Source organism: Oratosquilla oratoria, chromosome 25, assembly GCF_046742065.1.
Source record: "Oratosquilla oratoria isolate Oo_2021 chromosome 25, ASM4674206v1, whole genome shotgun sequence".
Taxonomy (NCBI): domain Eukaryota; kingdom Metazoa; phylum Arthropoda; class Malacostraca; order Stomatopoda; family Squillidae; genus Oratosquilla; species Oratosquilla oratoria.
Genome location: NC_134801.1, coordinates 20,730,843 through 20,753,727, shown reverse-complemented (window position 1 = coordinate 20,753,727; position 22,885 = coordinate 20,730,843). Strand labels below are relative to the sequence as shown.

The window sequence follows — 22,885 nt, the reverse complement described above, 5'->3', positions numbered from 1 at the left end:
ATAGATCGGACCTACGAGCTCTGAGCTCTCTTCCAGGAGGGAAATAGCTGTCGATCACGAGTCCAACACGTGATCCAAAGACCAAAGACCAAGTGAATACACACTTTCGTCGGATGGACGGCGAGAACTAGAGTTCCGAAGAAAAAGGAAAATCTACGTGGATCTCAACGTCAAGGAAGTACCTTATTGTATTATAGGGAAGGGAAAAGCTCGTGGTGTAGTAGGAAAGTGATAAAAAAAAAAAAAGGAGAAGGGGAGGGATTATTGAGGGAAATGGAAGGAAATGAGGAAGAGGGGGACATGGTCCAGGAGGCCAGGCGTCTTGTAAACAAAAGACAGACGATGATGACGATGATTTCGGTGATGACGGGATCAACAAAAATGTAAAGATTAGAAATATAGATAAGAGCAGCACAGTGGAAGGTGATGATGATAGTTTCCAGGGATTTAATGAGGGGGGGGATACCAACCTCCCCCGATTAGCAAGACTAGAGGAAAAACTTGATAAAATGACCGAGCATTGGGAAAATAGGTTCGGTAACGTAGCCAAGATTGCGCAGAGAGTTGAAAGATTGGAAGAACTAGAGAAGGCGAACAAAAACTTAACTTTAGAAATAGAAGAATTAAAAAGACAGTTAAAAGAAATTAAAGAAGAGAATGAGGAATTAAAGAGGAATAATAAAGACAATAAAGAGGCAATAGCAAAGGAAGCACAGGGCTGGAAAAAAATCCAAGAAAACAGTAAAGTTGCATTTACTGACATAATTAAGCAACAAATGAAAGAACAAACTGAAGACTCAGTTATTAAAGTGATGAGACAGAAGGAGAATATAGTAAGAGACTTAGCAGACAAAAAGAAATGTATAATTATATTAGGAATGGAAGAGAAATTTAATCAAAATAGAACCACAAGAATTAAAGAGGAAAAAGAAAAAGTAAACAGTTTACTAGAATTAGTTCAGGAAGATGAACCTGAAATCATGAAACAAGTTGAAGAGATGTTTAGGCTCGGAAAATATAGTACAGTACAGATAAGACCAGACCAATTAAGATTAAATTCAGGTCACAAACAACAGCAGATAATATCTTAGCAAAACAGGGAAGCTAGCAGCAAGTGAACAATATAAAAATGTATGGATAAAAAGAGAAATGAATAAAGAGGAAAGAGAGGAAGAAAAAATGAAAAGGCAAGAAGCTAAAGAAAAAAACGAGAACAGAACGGAGTCAGAAAAAGAAGAATTCTATTGGAGAGTAGTGAATATGAAAGTGAGGAAATGGACCATAACAGAGAGAAACAAAAAAGAAACAGAAAATACAATGGAAATAACAGAAATTTAAGAGTGTCCTACACAAATATAGATGGATTAATAACAGGACTGAATGAACTGAACGAGTATCTGAAGGAAAAAGAACCGGACATAATGGGAATTGTAGAGACAAAATTAAAAGGTCCACTACCACCCAACAGCATAGGACACAATGCATATAATTATTGGATTAGAAACAGAGAGATAAAACAAGGGGGTGGAGTTATGTTCCTGACTAAGAAGGATATAAACGTGAAGAGTGTCACATATGGAAAGAATAGAGTAGAGATGAATATGATAGAAGTAGAAGACAGAGATAAGAAGAGCAGAAAGTTTGTAATAAACTACGTGCCCCCAAAAACAGCCTCGTGGGAAGAGAGTGAACATAAAAGTATGTTAGAAGACACAAGAATAACATTAAACAAGATAATGGAAGATGGAGGAAGAATAGTTATGATGGGCGACTTTAATTGCAAAGAAATCTGCTGGGAAGAGATGACCGTAAAGGGTGGAGAAGATTCATGGGGAAATGTTCTACTTGAGATGATTATTGACCACACAATGAGACAATGGATTCAAGAGAACACTAGGTATAGAAATGAAGAAGAACCATCGAGACTAGACCTAATAATCACATCAGAACCTGAAATAGTGGAAAAGATAGAATACCAGGCACCAATAAGTAAAAGTGACCACATATTGATAGAACTAGAACTAAATGAGGAAAAATACATGAAAATAAATGAACAATATAGAAAAGGAAGATTGATGTATGAAAAAACAAATTTTGATAAAATAAGAGCATTCTTTCAAAATGAAAACTGGGAAAGAATACACAGAGAAGATACAACAGTAGAAGAGAAATGGAATATTTTGACAAAAATTTATAAAAAAAAAAAAAGGAGTGGAAAAGTATGTCCCAAGACAAAAACAAGAAAAAGAATATGTAAAGTGCTGGTACAACAAAAGTTGTAAGGAGTTAAAAGACAAAAGAGATAAAGCTTGGACCAAATTGAAGAAAAACAAAAGACCTGAAAAATGGAAAATATATACTAGTTATAGAAATGAATATGTACAAGTGTGCAGACACAAAAAAAAAAAAAAAAAAAGATGTCATAGAAAAATGTAAAGATCAACCAAAACTATTTTACAGATTTGTAAACAACAAACTGAAAAACAAACAAGAATTAGAGAAATTACGACAAGGAGGAGTTGAATACACAGAGGAAATAGAAATGGCAGAAATTATGAACAAGCATTTTAAATAGGTGTTTACAAGGGAGAACATACAACATGGAGAGATCGAATGGGAAGAGAAAGTCCCCCCTATGAAAGAAATAGAAGTAACAAAGAACGAAATAATGAAACACTTGAGTAATCTTGATGTCAGAAAATCGCATGGACCAGACGAAATAGCAAACTGGATTTTGAAAGAATGTAAGAATGAACTGGCAGACAAAATACAAAGCATAATAAACAGTTCCTTGAAAGCTTCTTTGCAGATGACGCAAACTGTTAAAAAAAAAGTGAACACGGAAGAAGATTGTGAGTCACTACAGAGTGATCTCAATAAAGTATGGGAATGGAGTAGGAAGTGGGAGATGGAGTTCAATACCAAAAAGTGTAGTATAATGGAATTTGGGAGAAAAAAAAAATAACAGGATCATATAAATTGGGAGAAGGAATAAAAAAAGTAGAAAATGAGAAGGACCTGGGAGTCATTATTATGAATAATATGTCACCTGAGAAACATAAATAAGATTTTTGGAGAAACTTATAATTTAACAAGAACAATCAAAGTGGTATTTACATACCTGGATGAAGAAACGGTGAAGAAAATATTAATCACTTTGATAAGACCAAGATTGGAATATGCAGCAACGATGTGGTCACCAAAAAAAAAAAAAAAAAAAAAAAAAAAAAAAAAATATATATATATATATATATATATATATATATATATATATATAACAAAACTTGAAAGAATACAAAGAGCAATTACAAAATTGGCACCAACACTCTCAAAACTATTATATGAAGAGAGACTAGCAAAACTTGAGCTACAGACAATAGAGCAAAGAAGAGAGGAGATTTGATAACTATTTGCAGAATCATAGAAATTATTGATAGAGAGGATCTAGTAAAATGGGATGAAAGAAATACAAGAGGACACGGAAAGAAAATCAAGAAAGACAGCTATAGAAGAGATGTGAAAAAGAATAGCTTTCCTCACAGAGTAATAGACATTTGGAACAAGTTAGATGAGAAAGTAGTGTGTGCAAAAACAATACATGAATTTAAAAATAGTTTAGATAAAATGATATATAAAGACGGGACACCACGAGCATAGCTCCCCTTCCCGTAAAATACAACTAGGTAAATACACACACACACACAAAAAAAAAAAAAAAAAAAAAAAAAAGGGTTAGGGAATTTCCCTGGAACTCCACACTTCTCAACCACTCCGACTATTGGTTTGTCTCCTACCCTAGCATTGAGATCTCCCAATACCACTACATTGGCATTTCTTCCAAAAGCCTCAATGCACTCATTTAAATCTATCCAAAAAGCCTCTCTTTCCTCTTCATTCTTCTCACTACCAGGCCCATACGCACTTACAAAGACCCCCATCTCCCTATCCAGAATCACCTTCATCCACATTAACCTTGAAGAAACCTCCTTCAACTCCATCACATACTTACCTATCTCTTCACTTACTAATATAGCCACCCCTTCTCTCACTCGTCCTCTCTTCACTCCTGACATCCTCCCAACTACACTCTCAAACTCAAACTTGCCTCCCCCTTTCAACTTAGTTTTACTCAACGCAAAAACATCCATCTTTCGTCTTACAAACTACTGCCAATCTCTTTCCTTTTATTCTCATCTGTACCATATCCATACACATTAAAAGACCCAGATCTTAGGGTTCTGGATGGAAAGCTCATCCCAGACCCTCTTATGCCTTTTTATCTTATTTGTTTACTATTTTTATTATTACTGTTTTTATAGAAATGGCTGTAGTAATTCCTCTCTTTACTTAGTTATTGCATATGCTTATTGTATACGTAACTCTCCTTTATTGTATATGAAATACTCCTTTATTATACATATAGTACTTAATCTACATACATATACCAAGGCTTTTTCCCCTTTACAAAGGAGGTAGCCAAAAAAGGAAAAGGCATAAAATCATTCCCACCCATTCCATCCCTAAATACACTCCACACCCCTCCACCCTCCCTCCTATCTTAGCACCTCCTGGATGACGGGTCATCCCTGCACCTTGTCCACTGCCCTGGGTCAAAAGCAGTGTCGCAAGACACAGCGCATCCACAGCAAGGCCGCTTCATTAAATCGGCGACCCCCCCTCTCCGTCCCCTCATGCATAAAAGATGGGGAGAAATCCCTTCGGGCTGCGTCAAATTTTGCTCACACACACTACCTCACCCTCCATCCCCCCACCCATTCCACCTCATGCATCACAACATCATCCATATACAACCATTCTCCATTCACCCGTCTTCTGTCCTCTCCCGTCCTTCCCCTCTTCCCCAAAGCCCCCTTCACCCCATCCATCCACCTCATCCTAGGACGTCCCCTCATGTTCACTCCCTCCACACCTCTTTTACTAGTCTTTCTTCACTCATTCTTTCCATGTGTCCAAACCATCCAAATACTCTTTCATCAACCCTATCTCCCAACTCCCTTTCCACTCCTGTTCTCCTCATTTCTCACTCTATCTAGCCTAGTAACCCCCATCATACTTCTCAGACACCTCATCTCAAACACATTTAAACTCCTTCTCTCTTATGTTCCATGTTTCTGCCCCATACAGTGCTGTTGGCACAATCACTCCTTCATATAGTCTCCTCTTAGCATCCATTCCCAAATGTCTATTCCTCATTACACTTTAAAAAGTAAAAAAAAGTACTTAATCTCAATATATATACTTATTGTAAATGTTTTATATAAGTAAGCCTATGTAGTTATTACATTATATAAGTGCCCTATGTATCCTACAATTATATAACCACCTATGTGCGTAATTACATGTCGCCAGGCATACGCTCCGATCGTAAGCACTGTTGTCAAGTTTATATGCCATAGCATTAAGGTATTTACTATAACGTTACCCTTAACCGTTTTGCAAGCATATTCCTTATTATATGTAATTGTTCTCTTGTTTCTGTATGTTCTTATGTATACATCTATATGTATTGTTCTATCTACAAATTCCACCTGGCAACAGTGTACCAGGAAAGTAGGTCAGAGAGGGTCCCGATACCCAGAGGCAACGCCTAGAGGGCAGATTCCTACTTACCGTGATTGCGTGTAGACCTACGTAATGAACTCCCGAAATAAAACCAGTGTTTACACTTAACCGCACTGGTGACCCCAGTGACTCAAGTGACCCGGGTGCCTAGAGTGACACAGAGTACGTGGTTAAGTGCCTATACATATTGATAAACCGTGACTTAGTCACGCGCATGTAACTACGCATTTACGAACTTCAAAGTGGGCAAGACATTCATATTCTGATCGGAGTGCGCGACATCGTTAACGACGAATCTACAATCTACACGCAACATGTATCCTGGGGAATGTCCAACGACGACACCATGAATACCCCTACTCAGCCGACCACCACTGCACTCACTTCAACGACAGCAGCAGCAGCGGGAGGCATCTCTTCCCCCATGCCAGAATCCCCGGTTTCTTCTACCGTCGCTGTTCTCCCTCCACTATTCGACGAAGCGTCGCCAGCAAGATGGTTTTCGGTGCTAGAGACGCAATTCGCACTATCCAACATAACTGTCTCCCAAACAAAGTTCCACCATGCACTCGCAAACTTAACTATTCCAATGCTCAGCCAGCTTGACGACGATGTCGTTCACTCCAGCGACTACGATCGCTTGAAGAAGGCGCTGATCGACGTCTTTACCAGGTCCCCGCCTGAACTCTTCGATGCCTTGGTACACCAGAACAACATCATGTACGATAAACCAACGACCTTCCTACGAGAACTTCGAACCATATGGAAGCAACTCGGTGTCGACGATGACTTCATCCGCCTGAAGTTTCTACGAGCCGTACCTAGTGACATTCGGCCATAACTCGTAACGCACGCCGGTTCCCTAGATGAATTGGACCGCGTCACCGATACACTCATGGCCCATGGCCACGGGAACAAAGGTATAAGTGCGTCATCAGTGAACAAGCCTGTGCCAAGGGCTCTGCATAGTGATAGTAAGCCAGTGTTTCGCAGTGGTAACCCCACTATATGTGGTTCCGCGTCTACTACCTCTTCAATCGGGTTAACTACATTTTACGAAGGCCAAAGACAACGAGTGTGCCGTTACCACATCTTCTACGGCAACAGTGCTAGATCATGCAAAACGTGATGTATATTGTCTTCCACTAGTGACAACGTTTTACCCAGCTCGCGCCCCAATTCACGCCCTAACTCACGTCCCCCGTCCCCAGGCCCTCAGCTTAGAACGTCGGGAAACTCGATGGGCAGCCTGTAGAAGTGTCTCTTGCAACCGCAGGACTGCCACTCGTTATAAGTGCCTCAATAGGTTGCAAGAACTACGAGTTCCTCATCGACACCGGTTCTCAAGTCTCTCTCATTCCCTACAACTCAAGTTTGACTTCACACTTCAGGCCAACAGTAGTTCAACTTACGAATGCTTCAGGTACGCGCATTCGTACGTACGGCGAAGTCGACGTGGAACTTGGAATTCAACGTATCAGACGTTTTTCATGGTCTTTTGTCGTTGCTGATGTCGTCCGTCCTACTCTAGGATCGGATTTCTTAATGTCCAAAGCACTTGTCATCGACTGTAGAAACCGCCTACTCATTGACCCGTCCACTGGATGCTCTATTCCCCTTAAGGCTTCTGCTCTCCTTCTCTCTTCACACGCGGTACATTATGGGGATATTGATTCAAGAGCCATTGCTCTTCTTTCGGAGTTCCCCTTACTCACCACGCCCCGACAACTATCTGATCCTCAAACACTAGAAGGTCCTATATGTCATAGAATAGATACTGGTGATTCCCCTCCTGTGTCATTCAAAGTTAGGCCATTGACAGGTGAGAAGCTCAAGGCAGCAAAAGATGAATTTCAAATTTTGCTCAATGCAGGGATCATACGACGTTCCAACTCACCTTGGCCGCCCCCACTTCATTTGGTTCCCAAGAAAGAATCACATTCCTGGGGACCTTGTGGAGATTACCGAGGTCTGAATAATGTAACTGTAAATGGCAAATATCCCATACCACACTTGCACTCTCTCACCATGTCACTTGAGAATAAGTTTATATTCACTAAGTTGACTTACAACGTGCATATCTGCAGATTCCTGTAGCTGAACAAGACATTCCTAAGACTGCGATATGCACGCCCTTTGGTTTGTTTGAATTCTTATACATGCCCTTTGGGTTGAAAAATGCCGGGGCCACATTTCAGCACTTCATAGATACTCTCCTAGCGAATGTAAACAACATGTTTACAAACCTTGATGATGTACTGGTTGCTAGTGAGACCCTTGAAGAACATATTTCCGATATTCAAACTGTTCTTTCCATTTTGGCTCAGCATAACCTGCGACTTTCCCTCGACAAATGTGAATTCTTCAAGTCGAAACTTAACTTTCTCAGTTACGAGATTAGCTCAAAAGGGATTAAGCCACCTAAAAACTGTGCCATGGCCATTTTCGATTTCCCTTTACCCCAGACTTTGTGCTGTTTCAAGGGTATGATCAACTTATTTCAGCCCATGATTCCTAACTGCAACCGTAGCCTATTCCCTTACTGAGCTTCTTAAACAATATCCTGCTTCAAAGTGGACCGATGCAGCAAAGGTCTCCTTCAATAATTTGAAGCAAGCCTTACTGGACTGTCCAACCTTAGCTTACCCTTCACTAATACCGACAAACTACCAACTCGTGACTGACAGTTCAAGCCTAGCCATTGGTGCCGCCCTTTATCAAGTTATAGACGGCGAGCCAATGCACCTGGGTTTTTACTCAAAGAAACTCTCGGACACACAATGTGCCTATTCTACCTATGACCACGAGTTATTAGCTGCTTATCTTGCATTTTTGCATTTTAGGACCCTCATTGATGGACATACAGTTACCCTGTTTCTTGACCACAAACCCCTCGTTGCTGCATTTCACTCTAAATATCTTGCTAAAACTGACAGACAACAACGACAACTCTCCATCCTTTCTGAATATGTTTCCTCAGTTGAGTATATCTGCAGCGACAACAATGTCATTGCCGATTGCTTATCTTGCACATGTGCTGTGTCACTCAATGTCTTTGACTTAAGTGGCATCACTCAAAGTCAGGCAACAGATGATGAACTGGAAACTTTCAAGCTTAGACTCTCTAAGTTCACCTTACCCCCTAATTTGACACTCTGGTGTGATACCTCTACTAAGACTCCTCGACCTTTTGTTCTGTTACCCTTACGAGATGACGTAGTCTCTTCTTTGCATAACCTTTCTCATCCTGGTGTTCAGTCCACCTCTAAGTTGGTAAAACAACGCTACTTCTGGCCATACATTGACAGAGATGTAAAGAAATTTGTTAGACAATGCCTTAGGTGTCAACAGGCTAAGACTATGCGCCACACTTCCTCTCCTGTTTCCCCTGTCTCGGCTCCTACTGACTGCTACCAATCAGTACATATCGATATTGTAGGACCACTACCCCCTACTATTCTTCTTAACTACCCTTATCCTCTTCCCTACAAACACTTATTGACTTGCATCGACTGAGCTACTCGTTGGACTGAAGTAATTTCCCTCATTGACACTACTGCCACTTCTGTAGCAATCTCTTTTGTGAGTGGTTGGATGTGCTGTTTCGGTATTCCACTTCATGTCATCACAGATAGAGGTTCCCAGCTCGAGAGCGAACTTTTCTCTGAGCTTTCATCTATCATTGGCTTCCACCATATGCATACTACTAGCTATCACCCCCAAGCTAACGGCATGATTGAAGGTTTCCACCGCTCTCTGAAATCAACTCTTTGCGCTAGGCAAGATAACTGGTTTTACTCCTTACCTATTGTCCTTCTTGGTTATCGCTTTACACCTCACCTCACTAAATTTTCCTCATTTACTGCTGTTACTGGTGCTCATATGCTATGCCCTTCCATTGCCATTACTAAGGAACACACCCTCTCCTCGGATGATGCAACCATCCTTCATCTTATCAAGGAATTACAATCTATCAATTTCCATGGCCTTGGGTCTAGCGACTGTCATACACCACCTCAGCCATATGTACCTCACGACATCCACTCTTGCTTTAAAATTTGGGTATGAGTCGACAGAATTCGTAAGAGTTTGGAGGCTCTGTACTCTGGACCTTATGACGTTATTCAACATGAACCTAAATACTTCATCCTTAACCTACCTCAAGGTGGAACCTCAGTTTCCATTGATTGTTTGAAACCAGCTTTCCTCCCTATTTTATATTTTATGAAGCTTTCCAAGACCTCAATGTTCAATGTCCTTGCCACATGTATGGACAGACTGAACTGAATCATCTAGTAAACCTGCAAATGCCTGTACCTTGTTGTCATGCCCTAACATGATTAGGAAAATATTTCATCTCATCTCATTGCTTGTACATGTAATCCTTGTATGTAACTCTTGAATGTGTATTAGGGTCATGTTATTGTTACTTTATTATCATGCCAAAGGCAATATGTATATGTGCAATTATGTATAAAAGTGGAGGTGTGAGAGTGGAAGGAGTGGACATTTCAGATGTCCTGCTGAACTGCATATGTAACATCCAAATGTTCATGTCCTAGCCAGATACATGGCATGGCAACAAGCTGCTGGCTTTTCTTTTGTGACATCATGTGCCTGCTACTATATAAACAGCACAAAAGGATGTGCTTGGGGAGAGAAGAATCTAGAAGCCAAAAAAGAAGGACATGTGGTTACCATTCCTGATGTTGGTCCATTGTCAACCTTCACTATGTCTGTCTTTGTCCCTGTGCTCTTCTAAACTACACAATTCCTGTGTCTTCATCCTGGCTGACTAGTTACCTGGACTTTCCTAAGGTACACAACGTCTGTGTCTTTGCAGAGCCTTCGTCTTCATCCAGGGTAACTAGAGTCTCCTGGACTCTCCTAAACAACATGGCGCCTGTGCCATTGTCCCAGCCAACTAGAGGTCCATGGACTCTCCTAAACCACAACACCTGTGTCTTTGTCCTGGCCGACTAAAGTCTTTTATATTTTCCGAAAACTGTAAGACTCCTGTCTCTTCATCCTGGTCAACTCGTCTCCTGGACTCTCCTAAACTACACAACACCAGCTAACATCTTTTCTTCATTCTTGTACTGAAATCAGGTTATGGTAATTAAAGTATATTTCTTATGCCCTTATGTCCATTAATGTTAATAACAAAAATCATGATCTATTATTTTTCATTTGAATAATTTACACTCTGTTATACAACTCAAGGTTGTGTAATTAGAATTAGAATTTTGTAATAAAATGTTGTCTGTTGATTGTTCAGAATTGCCCTCCTTCCTCCGATTTGATGAATATTGCTAGAAAAATCTTGCTGGGCCATTCCCATTGGTGTTGGATAAGGATTACTTATCTTGAACTACGAACGTAGTTAAGTACCAGAGGGAGGGACATTATAATCTTGATCCAGATCTTAGAGTCCAAGTGGTCTCACCTTCCTGTGCATGTCTTCCATAGGCTCCACAAAAGAGATATCATCATTAGCAAAGACATGGTCAGTGACTTTGGTGTTGCCAATAGATGCTCTAGCAACAATATTAATCAACTATTCTGTCCAATATTTAGTACATGCAGGTGTTGAAAAATGTTGGGGAAAAGACACACCCTTGCTTCACTCCTGAATTAACAGGAAAGAAGCTGGTCACACTTCTTCCGTACTTTACAGAACTCTCTGTTTAAGAATATAAGCCTGATATAAAGTCAGTAATTCACATAGGATTCTACCAATCCAAGAAATCCTCCAAACTAATAATAAGGAACAACTTCCTTCCCCCTGAGGATAAATGTCATTTCCCCAGAGGAGAAATGTCATTTACATACGTGCTTGCCAACTCAGTCCCATTTACCCAGAAAGGGTTTAGTTTACTCTCCTATCTCACTAATGATTAAAATGTTAGGCTTAACTTTTCATGTCTATATGATGACTTGCAACCTGTCTAGGAAAAGGAAATTTGTGGAAGGAATTAATACTATATACCTCCAAAGCATATTTATTTTTTGCATATATCTTTAAATTATATCTTTTTGCGTAATATAAATATTCTACACCTTTCAATATGCTGTAATACAGACAACATAAACAGTTTATACATAAAATCTGACTCCTAATTCCATTGAAGCACAATACTATAAAAAAGTATGCAACAATGAAAGAAGATCAAGCTTTTGAAATAATATCACTAAATCTATAACTTTTATATAATCATGCTAGTAACCCTTGCGACCCCGAAACCGCTGACGATTGTCCAGCTGAAAAAAAAATAATAAATAAATAAAAATACATAAATAAATAAAAGTTAGGTGGGATACATATAGTGATGATATTGAGCAAAAAGCATTTCAACAGCATATATGAAATACTGAAGATAATTTTGTCATATAAAGAGTTAATTATATACGTGTGTATATAAGCTTAAAAATCTACACATCTTACCAAAGAGCGTTTGCATTCAAAGAATGTTGTTCGCAGTGCATGACATTCTTGTGGAATAGATGGGTCATTAGTCAGCAAGCATTCTCTTGGTGTTTTCCTATGCTGGAATAGAAGTGATGAGCACCATTTCACTTCAAATTTTACTATAATCTTAAAAGTAATGCTTGTATGAGTATTATACAAACCACGACAATCATGTGGAATGGAACATGCATTGTTATCCACAGCTAGACCTGATGTGCTAGCCACACGCACCTGCCTATGACAGTCCAACCCTGCTTGATCTGACCTCACCTAATCCAGTGCAATTACGTAATTACACATCATGGGTGACTACCCACGCAGTATATATATTGGCTTCTGACTGCACGTAAAATCAGTTCAGTTATACCTTAAAAATAAATGAGACAAACTCACCAGACTTCTTTTTCTTCTATCAGTAGCATCATTGCTACAGTATATATAAAATATTTCTATTTTATCTTCTTTTTTTTTTTTTTTACAATTTTCATCTAAGCTAAGACGAGAGGGCGGAAAGGGTAGTGGAATGGGTGGGAGCAGGTACTTGCATATGGTCCTAGTAGTAAGAAGTGTAGAGGAAAGGGAGGTTTCTTGGATAGAATTAAGAGTGAATAGAGGGTTTAGGGAGAAATGTCAATGTAGTGGTGTTGGGATAACTTAATGTTAAGGTAGGAAATGAACCAATAGATGGAGTGGTTGGGAAGTAAGGAATTCCAGCAAAAAATTGCAGAGGAGAGTTTATGGTGAAGATGTGTCTAGAGAGTTGATGATAGCAAATACAGTGTTTGGGAAGAAAGTCAAGCATAAGTACACATAGGAGAGGGTGGTGGATGGAAGGGTGGTAGATAGGGTATTAATGGTCTATATAATGGTAACCAGGAGAATAGTAAGAAGAGTTAAGGATGTGCATATTCTAAGGGGAGAGATTGGGGCAATATCAGATAATTTTTCAGAAAATAAGATAACAGTATGACAGAAAATTTTGAAAGTAATAAAAAGATGTTTTGAAAAGAAACTAGGAGAGGAAGAGGAGGTGAATCAAGTTGAGAAGAAAAGGTAAAAGATGCAGATGGAGAAATGATAATGGAAAAAACAGCAGTAAGAGGAAGATGGGCAGAGTATTAGGAGTTGCTAAATATGAAGGAGGATAGGGAAGGAAAGGTAGTTGCAGTGGGAAGGGCTAAGAAAATGACAGTGATGAGTAAGGAAAATGGAGGAGAAATAAGGAAAGATGAGGTGAAGGTAGTTATTAAAATGATGAGAGCAGGTAAGGAACCTGGGTTGGATGGGTATCATGCAGAATGCCTAAAAAAGGGAGGTATAGTGACGGTGGACTGGCTGGTGAAGTTATTTAATATTTGTTTAAAAGAGGGTAGAGTACCAGAGGACTGGAGGAGTCTCTGTATAGTTCCATTTTACAAGGGAAAGGGGGACAAGTGTGAGTGCAGTAGTTTCAGAGGGATTAGTTTGTTGAGTGTAGTTGGGAGGGTTCTGATTGAGAGGATATATTACTTTTGGTGAGGAACAGTGTGAATTTAGGACAGGTAGGGGTTATGGGTTCTGTGGATCAGATTTTTGTGGTAAGACAGATATGTGAGAAAGCTTTAGGAAAAGGTAAGGTTGTTTTTTGGGCCTTAATGGATTTGGAAAAGGCTTATGACAGGGTAGACAGGAAGGCACTGTGGGAGGTATTGTAGATATATGGGAGAGGAAGAAAGCTGTTAAGAGCAGTCAAGAGTTTTATGAGAGTAGTGGAGCCTGTGTTAGAATCAGAAATGGAGAGAGAGTGAGCAGTTTGAGGTAAAGGTGGGTCTTCACCAGGGATGTGTTATGTCACCGTGGCTGTTCAATTTATACATGGATGGGGTGGTGCAAGAGGTAAACACAAGGGTAATGGGTAGGGGATTGGAGATGGTTAAAGAAAATGGAGAAAGGTGGGAGATAAGCCAGTTGTTCTTTGTCGACAAACCTATGCTTGTTACAGGATCAGAAGAGGGATTGAGGAAGTTGGTGATGGAGTTTGGAAGGGTGTGTGGAAGAAGGAAGTTGAAGATAAATGTGGGTAAAAGTAAGGTGATGAGATGTACAAGGGGAGAAAGTGGCAGCAGACTGGAAGTGAGTATTAAGGGACAAAGACTGGAGGAGGTGGATAGTTTTAGATATTTGGGTGCAAATGTGGTAGGAAAGGGAGTGGAGGTAGAATGTAGATTGAGAGAAGCAAGTAAATGTCTTGGGGGATTAAAAAGTGTAATGAGAAATAGACATTTGGGAATGGATGCTAAGAGAAGATTGTATGAAGGAGTGATTGTATCAACAGCAGTTTATGGGGCAGAAACATGGAACATAAGAGAGGAAGAGAGGAGTTTGAATGTTTTTGAGATGAGGTACCTGAGAAGTATGATAGGGGTTACTAGACTGGATAGAGTGAGAAATGATGTGAGGAGGAGAGCAGGGGTGGAAAGGGAGTTGGGAGATATTTTTGATGAAAGGTGTATTGGGATGGTTTGGACACATGGAAAGAATGAGTGAGGAAAGATTGGTAAAAGAGGTGTGGAAGGCAGAGGTGGAAGGAGTGAACATGAGGTGACAACAGATGAGATGGAGGATGGGGTCAAAGGGGCATTGGGAATGAGGGAAATGTCTGTTGAGGAAGGGAGAAGACAGAAGATAGGGGTGAATGGAGAATGGTTGTGTATGGACGGTGCTGTGATGCATGACAGGGAGTGGGTGAGGGGATGGGGGGTGAAGGAGTATGTATGAAAACAATTTCTCCCTGTCTTCTTTTTTTTGCATGAGGGGAAGGAGAGGGAGGGTCAATGATTAAATGAAGCAGCCTTGCTGTGGAAGTGCTGTGTCTTATGACACTGCTTCTGACCCAGGGCATTGGGCAAGATGCAGGGATGACTCGTTATCCAGGAGCCAAGATAAGAGGGTAGAGGGGAGTGGAGTATGTGGGGATGGAAAGGTTGCGAGTGGATTTTATGCCATTGTTTTTTGGCTACCTCCCTTGTAAGGAGTAAAAACCCTTTGGTATATGTATTATTATTTTTTTTTGTACTGTAAGTGCATCTATGTAAATTTTTGTAAATGAGGAACTTTTTATTCAATCTAGGGGTTTTTCAGCATGAATTTAGGAAAATAATCAGTCTTTGTGGGAGCCCTGGGTTGGAGCTGAGGGATGAGGCCTTGTGGGGTTATGTAGTTGTTGGGGTGTATACGCTTGTGATAGTGTAGGTTGTTTTCTTTAATTGTGTTTGGATTGTGATTATTTCAGTTGTAGTATCTGTGAGTGGTTGTCAAGTATCTCTTGTTGGAGAAGGTTATGCTGCTGTGTACTAGTGTTAAGTTCACCTTTGTGTCTTGTGTTTTCTTCTCTTACTGTTGTGTAATTGTTGAGTGAGGTATTGTTATTTGTGATGTCAGTTTTTTTTTCTTGTGCTTCTTGTATGTTGTGTTCATGTAACAAGTGGAGCAGCTCTGAGTGCTTATTGATTAGTCCAGTTAGTTCATCTGTAGTATATTTCTGGTGTGTTTTTGAAATGGTGTATTTACCTAGTTGTATTTTGCGGGAGAAGAGCTATGCTCGTAGAGACCCGCAGTTGTATCTTTCTGCATTCAGTTCTTTCTTAAAGTGTGTATTGTCATGTGTTGGGTACAGCTCCAGTTATTTGTGTATTGGTTTGTGTTTATCAGTGTTGTACATGTTAGGTGGAAGCAAAAGTGGCATTTGTTGCATTTGATGGATGTGTGTACTTAGTTTATCAGTTTAAAGCATGTGGGAAAGTGCAGTTGCCTGGGTTGGTTTACATGTTCCTCGATAATAGAAGTGGGAGGACAGGTGCTTGTGTACTATTCACCTGTATATATATATATAAAAAGGAGGTAATATAGGAAAAGGAGATAAGTCTGAAGACCATGTGCTAGCCCCTTGGGATTGCACCTCCTTGATGAGGTGGGGAGTGTTGTGTCCATCTTGTATGGGTGGGAAATCTTGGATGTCTGCTTTCCTTCTTAGGGCAGTGCCATCCTTTCCTCGCCACCTCAATGCATGGTACAACTGGGTGAAAGCTGGACATTGCAGCACCTCCAAACAACAACACACTATTCCTAACTTGCTTATGGGTAAATTCAGTGGCTGTTGACAGTTACTTGGGAACCATGCAAGAGAGACCTGAGGCAATGGATTGATTAGTTGAAAACATAACTATATGTGGTCTTAAGCTATAGAACACTTGTGGAAATAGTTTGCGTTATAAGCTCATTAATGTACAACAATAACTTAAGATTAAAGGTAAATCTTAGAACTTACTATCCGAACACATTCTGTAGCCAAAAGACATGCCTTTAAGTCTTCCCTCACACCTGCACACGGTCGGTTATCCTCTGTAGAGCTTGTTTCTGACATTGCAGAACTGAAAATAAGCAACACAAAATAATAGTAAAAATGAAGAGTTGGTGCCACTTATGTGGTAAAGGAGAGACTTGGGGAGGATGGGTGAAAGAAGGGATTTGAGATATTAAAAGTGGTCAACATCCTTACTGAGTGGAGATTAACCTCCAATTATAAAAGAATGCTGCATGACTCAGGGCTGCAGGGGCATCTTCAAAATATTGACTGTATGAAGCTTACATACCCTATATCGGGAGTAAATACATAAACTTATTAATTTGAATAATTGGTGATTGGTTTTATAAGTATTCATTATGAGTAGTTTTATACCAAAAGATATTGAGGTGCAGCGAGCATGGAACTCTAAGGGCACATAAACTGGAAGGTAAGCATCAAATCAAATTGTTTAGTGTTCCTTGGATACATTTTTTTTTAATATGTGACCCTATATTCTTCATATCATCAAACACCTACCACTAATCACCTCCTCCCAACCTGAACACTTTTCTCTGAGCACTATCATTTTTCTACCATGCAGGAAATCCTCCATCCAGTTTAGTAGGTTGCCTTGTATCCCTCCTATGCTTTCCAATTTTTTAAATAATTTGTTGTGTAGTACAGTAAGTCCTCGTTATACGGTACATATACATTCCTGAAAACCTTACTGCAAATTGAAATTACTGTATACCGAACCCATTATAACATGTAATAATAGGATATGGCAGACGTACCTTCTCCCTGCTCTTTCCTCTTCAAAATATCTAGCGGATACTGTATCTGTGAATTTTTTTTACTGTAAATAGAATCGAGGGTAGTAATTACCAAATACCATAACTGTGAATTTACCGGATAAAGAATTACCGTATAAGGAGGTCTCACTATACTATGTTGAAGGCTAGACTTACAAAAAGCCTTTTAATGCAGTACCACACAAAAAATTATTTAAAAAAAATTGGAAAACATAGAGTAAATATACTGAACATTCAAACTAATCTTATTGAAAATACAATATAGTAAATAGGAAAGGAAATGTGAACAATGCAGGGCTCTTCATGCCTTCAAGAACAGGGAACTTACAAGGGATTACAGCCACACTTTATGAGAAACAAATGAGGTTGTAGCTACAGCTTTCTTTCTTCAGTCAGATGTAAACCAATGGAATAAGTTACCATAGTACATCATCATAGCAAACTCGGTAACTGTGTGCAAGTCCAAACTGGACAAGTGCCTGAAAGACATGGGTATACAGGTGAAGCCATCTTCCATCCCCACCCTAACATTTGTGGGTTCTAAATTTGCTCATCTTCACATTTACATGGTTTGTTTTGATGATTTTGGCTGCTTCGAGGTATCCAACTTGATCCAGCTTCCTTCAAGTGCTTGTTTATGTATAGCATGGGTCTTGGCAATCTGGAAATTATTCACAGAAATTCTGTGTTCCCTTAACCCTTGAAAATATTTGGGGGTCATATGGGCTTACTTTTACCCATGACTATTACATAAGTGTAAGTTGATGTCCCATTAAGAAGTCCTAGACCCATTATTGTAAGTTTCTTATGATGCCATATGCTGGAAGTTCTGCCACAAGATGCTCAGGTGGCAGTGACAAAAGCTCTGGCATAATGAAGGAATATGTCTACCTGCAGACCATGTGATAGGGCTTCCATCAACTGATTCAATGTGTCTAACAGGTTTATGACAGTTGATCTCCAGGGAAGGAATTTGTGTTGTAGATTAGAGAGTATGTGTTCCTTGCTCTTCCATCACTGTCATTGGGTACAATGATGAAGCTAAGAGGATAAGATTGAAGTTTACATTTTTTCAGAGGTGCACACCTATGCAATATAGCATTAGAAAATGAAATAATAATCTTGTAAATTATAATACATCAACGTAATATATCTTTTTCTTGGCAGAAGTCAATAACGGAAAAAGTTATTAAGAGTGATACACAAATGAAAGGAGCCACAGTGACTCCTTGAGATGCCATCTTTGTTTTGATGGATTCAGAGGTTGAAGACAATGATGACAACCATGATTACCTCTTGAATTACAGGTACCACATTACTAAATGCAGGTTAGGTTAGGTTAGAAGAGACAAATTCATTATATTTTAATTTCTTCAACCCCAGGACCTATCAAAACAAATAAGATGTCCCAAGCAATTAACGCATCTCTATTTGTTTGTGTATCACTTTAACCCCTTCCATACGGTGCCGCACACGTAGGCGTCATGAGGAGCAAGTGGATTCGCGACGCTGCCATATCGGCGTCTTGATTATATTTATTGTAGTCGCCCCTGTGTTTTTACATTCTCCCAAATGCGCCCTGAATCCCATTCTCTGTGGTTTTCAAAATTCGTGGGTGAAAGAGAGAACGATCGATATAAGCGGCGACTATATTTTACGATAATAATATTATTACGTGACGTCATACGGCTGGCATTGTCTGCTGCCCGCGAGATTTAAGTCCCGTACTGAAGTGGTTAAGCAACATTTTGTGTTACTGATTTCTGCCAATAAAAATGGGTATATATATTTCTAGAAGTACACATATACATGATATAGCATTAGAAAATTAAATATTAATTTCATAAATTATAATTCATCAATGTAATAATTTTTTTTTTTTGTGGAAATCAATAACAGAAAACATTGCTAAAAGCAAACAAAAGTAGTTGCACTGTCACTTTTAGATGCCATCTTTGCTTTGATAGATTCGGAGGTTGAAGATGACAACTACCCTGATCACCTCTAGAATTACAGGTACTGCACTACTAAATGCAGGTTAGGTTAGTTAGGTAGGTAGATTAGAATAGACGAGTTGATCATACTTTCATTTCTTTGACCTCCACATCTACCAAAACAAAGATGGCGTCTCAAGCAGCCGAAGTGGCTATGTTTGATTGTATATAGCTTTTCGCAACTTTTTCTGATATTTATTTCTGCCATGAATAACATTACTCATTATGTTGACATATTATAATTTACAAAATTATCATTTCCCTATTGCTATATCACATATCCATATGTGTGCACTTCTAAAAATTACAAAAAAATGTATATTACATTCATGTATTATAATAATTTAAAAAAAATTACAAAATTATTTAATTTCCTAGTGCTAGTATATCACACACGTGTGCACTTCTGAAAATTTACCAAGACTTATACCTAGATACAAAGGAGAATTCTTTACGAATATTCTTTAATACATGAAACAGCCTGCCTGAGGATGTCTTAACACCTTCCTTGAAGGTCTTCAAAAGTTGCCTTGGCAAGTTCTGTGGCGAATTGCCCACCCTGTCAGATCTTCTAAAACCACTACAGAAATCATACACGTGACATAGACAGTGAATCACCAATGAACACACGTTGAATCACTTAGAGCAAAGTGAGTGTGGTACTATAGTGCCTGTGCGGACCGTAACCATAGAGGGCATAATTTCGATCAGTCCTGCTGGTCAAGGGTACTGTAACTATCCTCAGCAACCCTTTTGTTATTGACATTGTTTACGAACGCTTTACAGACACGCCAAAGTACTTTGGCAACATTGCCAGTTTAGTGTAAATATCCTAGAAACCACTAATACTACAACAGTGGTATATTTCCCAGTTTTGTTTACATGGTTACTGGTACTGGAGTTTAGGTAGGTACCGAGTCAATCGTTATGAAATGACTTTTCACCCCGGCCAGTAACATATCTTGAACTTTGTTCACTATTATGTAAAAATACGGGTTTTTCTCAAGAAATACACAGTTTAACTGTTAGTGTTACTTTTATAATCGCTGTAAATGGAGAACTGTGGATGAATATTGCTCAACACATTTGACTTACATTTTTTATCACTTGCGTTGTACTGTTTGGGTCCCTTCCATTTACATAATAACATATCTATCTAAAAACGAAAGCCAATTGACATTTACTCACCGGGTTATTCTATTTCCTCTTTTAAAATGTTTTTATTGATACGATGGAAAATTAGTTTAAAACGCATGTTTATGCATTTCTGGCACCCCAAATGAATGCACGAAAGTGGACTTTCACTAGTCAACACTCGCATTTTAGATATACCAAAGTACCAAAATCAAGACTTGTATAATTGCAGTTACATATTATTTTACAAATTAATTCGCCAGATTACGATAAATTAAGATAATCATATATCTGAATAGTACTTCAATCAATCAACCATGCGGATTCCACTGCTGAAAAAATCTCCCAACCTTATGAGTCGCATGACGCATAATTGTTATAAAAATGTCTATTTCGTTTTTTCACCTGTTTGGTGTTCCTCACGCTTGTCATTTTGTCATGACACCCAGTAACGTACTTGATCGAATCAACATCTCACCCACTTTCTGAAAACTTGTCCAACTCATATAAATTTCTGCTCCCTTATAGTCTCAAATGTAAATATAAATCTATGTCCTGTTAAAAAGTCTCAGACCCTTATATGCTGGGAGTTCTGCCAGAAATGTTCATGTGGCAATGACGAAAACTCTGACATAATGAAGGGATATGTCTACTAAACAGACCATGTGATAGGGCTTCCGTCCACTGATCCAATGTTTCCAACAGGCTTGTGACAGTTGATCTTCTGGGAAGGAATTTGTGTTGTTGATTAGAGAGTACGTGTTCCTTGCTCTTCCGTCATTGCCATTGGGGGTTACACTACCGGCTGCTATTTTATCAAACTTATCCTCTTTTTGTGCCTTAGTATAATTCTCTATTCATCCCTGTACGCAATACCTCTGTCTCCATCGCCTTCGTCAATGTCTAAGTTCATCCATATATCAAAGCTGGGAATGTTCACTAGTTGCATATTTTGTATTTAATTAAGATGCGTAAAAAGAGAGCCTCATATTTACCACATTTCAAGAAATCGGACATGGTGCACCAAGATTCAATAATGATTTTATTGATAGAAAACTATTGTTCTAAGTAATAATTTAGTCATTATTGGGGACTTTAGCTACAGAGAGATCAACTGGAAGGAATGAGAAACAAGTGGCAAAGCAGATTCCTAGGGAAATACCATGTTAAACATAACGATGGAGAATATGATGACCCAGTGGGTAAAGAAAGTGACTCGGGAAAGAGATGACATTCCCAGAAGATCTGTTACTAACCAAAGTGCCAGGCATTAGTGGCTCCTTGAACTACTTTTGCCCTCTTGGTAAAAGTGACCTTGTTACAAGTGAATTTCAGCTGTAGGATGAGGAAATGGATCCTAGGAATGAATCACACAGGCAAAGGAAGCGATTTTGGGAAGGCTAAGGTTGAAAAAAAAAAAAGAAATCTTTGAGGAAGCAGACTGGAAGGAATTCACAAATACCATAGGAATAACGAGGAAATGGGAAATTTTCTTTGACATTTGCAACCTGGGAGTGAATAAACACGTGTCAAAGATTGGTGGAAAGAAGAAGCAGAAACAGAACTGGTTTAATAAAAGACGTGGGATTGGAAAAAAAAAAGACACGCCTTAGGGAAAATGGAGGACGAGAGGAAGTATTAAAACATAAAAAAGTTTGCAAACAAGCTAGGAACCTTATATAAGAATCCGTAGGGAGGAAGAATGTAAATTTGAAAGTGCTGTAAATAAATGCAATGATGAACCGAAACTATTTTACAGGTTTACAAATAGTAAATTGAGACACAGAGAAGAAGTCGCCAGACTAATATAATTGGTGGTGAGGTCTTTGAGAAGGCTTCAGTTCAGGCAAAAACAATGAATGGAAGTTTCTAATCTTTCTTCACAAAGTAGGAAATTTTCTCTTGAGGAAAGTGATGGGAGCAAGAAATTGAGTTTAGATAATATAAATGCAAAAGTGAGTGTGCTACTTACTTGGTTGGGTGTCGATGATGCCGCTCCTTTGGTTGCTTCTGGGTGGGTCCTTACTCCTCCTTTTAACACTCACGCCACCATACCTAGTCTAATTCCCTGACTCCTAACTACTAATACTAGTCTAAACGATCCTCAGTGTGTCTCCCTCCCTTACACTCACGTTCGCCCAACCACCCACGCGCGGTCCTTCCCAGGCACTGTCCACCCACGCCGATGCGAGGGCACTCCCCCCCCCCCTCTGGCGGGAAGGGGGATACCAAGGCTCATGCCCTTTGGGGGGGGGGGGTGCCGACCGCCTGTCCCCGTCCGCGCCACATGCACTCACACTCACACCACAGTGAGGGAAGTGGGACTCTATCTTTTGGGATCATTGGATGTGACAAAAGCTTCAGGACCTGACGGGATCTCAAACTGGATGCTTAAAGAATGCAAGGAACAACTGGAGGCCAAAATTCACAGTCTTATTTTATGTTCGCTAAAAGAAAGCATAAGGACGCACGATTGGAAAAAAGGATAATGTGGTACTGATTTACAAAGGTGGAAGTAAGGAGTTACCATTAAATCATAGGCAGGTATCACTGACCAGCACAACAGTGA

The 22,885-nt window shown here is 39.4% G+C and overlaps 1 protein-coding gene across 2 annotated transcripts; it reads right to left on the bottom strand.

Annotated features, from left to right (window-relative positions):
* Positions 1–11,569: 11,569 nt before the first annotated feature.
* Positions 11,570–18,105, bottom strand: LOC143038847 (cytochrome c oxidase assembly factor 5). Of its 2 annotated transcripts, none has more exons than XM_076208472.1 (4): positions 18,080–18,105; positions 16,359–16,461; positions 12,029–12,130; positions 11,570–11,844 (listed from the first exon to the last, which is right to left on the bottom strand). In XM_076208472.1, exons 1-4 carry the CDS (start codon positions 18,088–18,090, stop codon positions 11,803–11,805), a joined length of 258 nt encoding a protein of 85 aa, XP_076064587.1. In that variant the 5' UTR covers positions 18,091–18,105; the 3' UTR covers positions 11,570–11,802. The 2 variants fall into 2 exon arrangements, with proteins under 2 accessions (XP_076064587.1, XP_076064586.1); XM_076208471.1 differs by lacking the exon at positions 18,080–18,105 and adding an exon at positions 17,755–18,051.
* Between the last annotated feature and the right edge of the window lie 4,780 nt (positions 18,106–22,885).

Coding starts and splice junctions, on each gene's coding strand:
- LOC143038847 (XM_076208471.1), bottom strand. CDS start 17,909: ATGACCCCCAAATATTTTCAAGGGTTAAGGGAACACAGAATTTCTGTG. Junction 16,462..17,754: donor AAATCATCAAAACAAACCAT/GTAAATGTGAAG, acceptor GCTTATTTTCAG/TTCTGCAATGTCAGAAACAA. Junction 12,131..16,358: donor CTACAGAATGTGTTCGGATA/GTAAGTTCTAAG, acceptor CTTCTATTCCAG/CATAGGAAAACACCAAGAGA.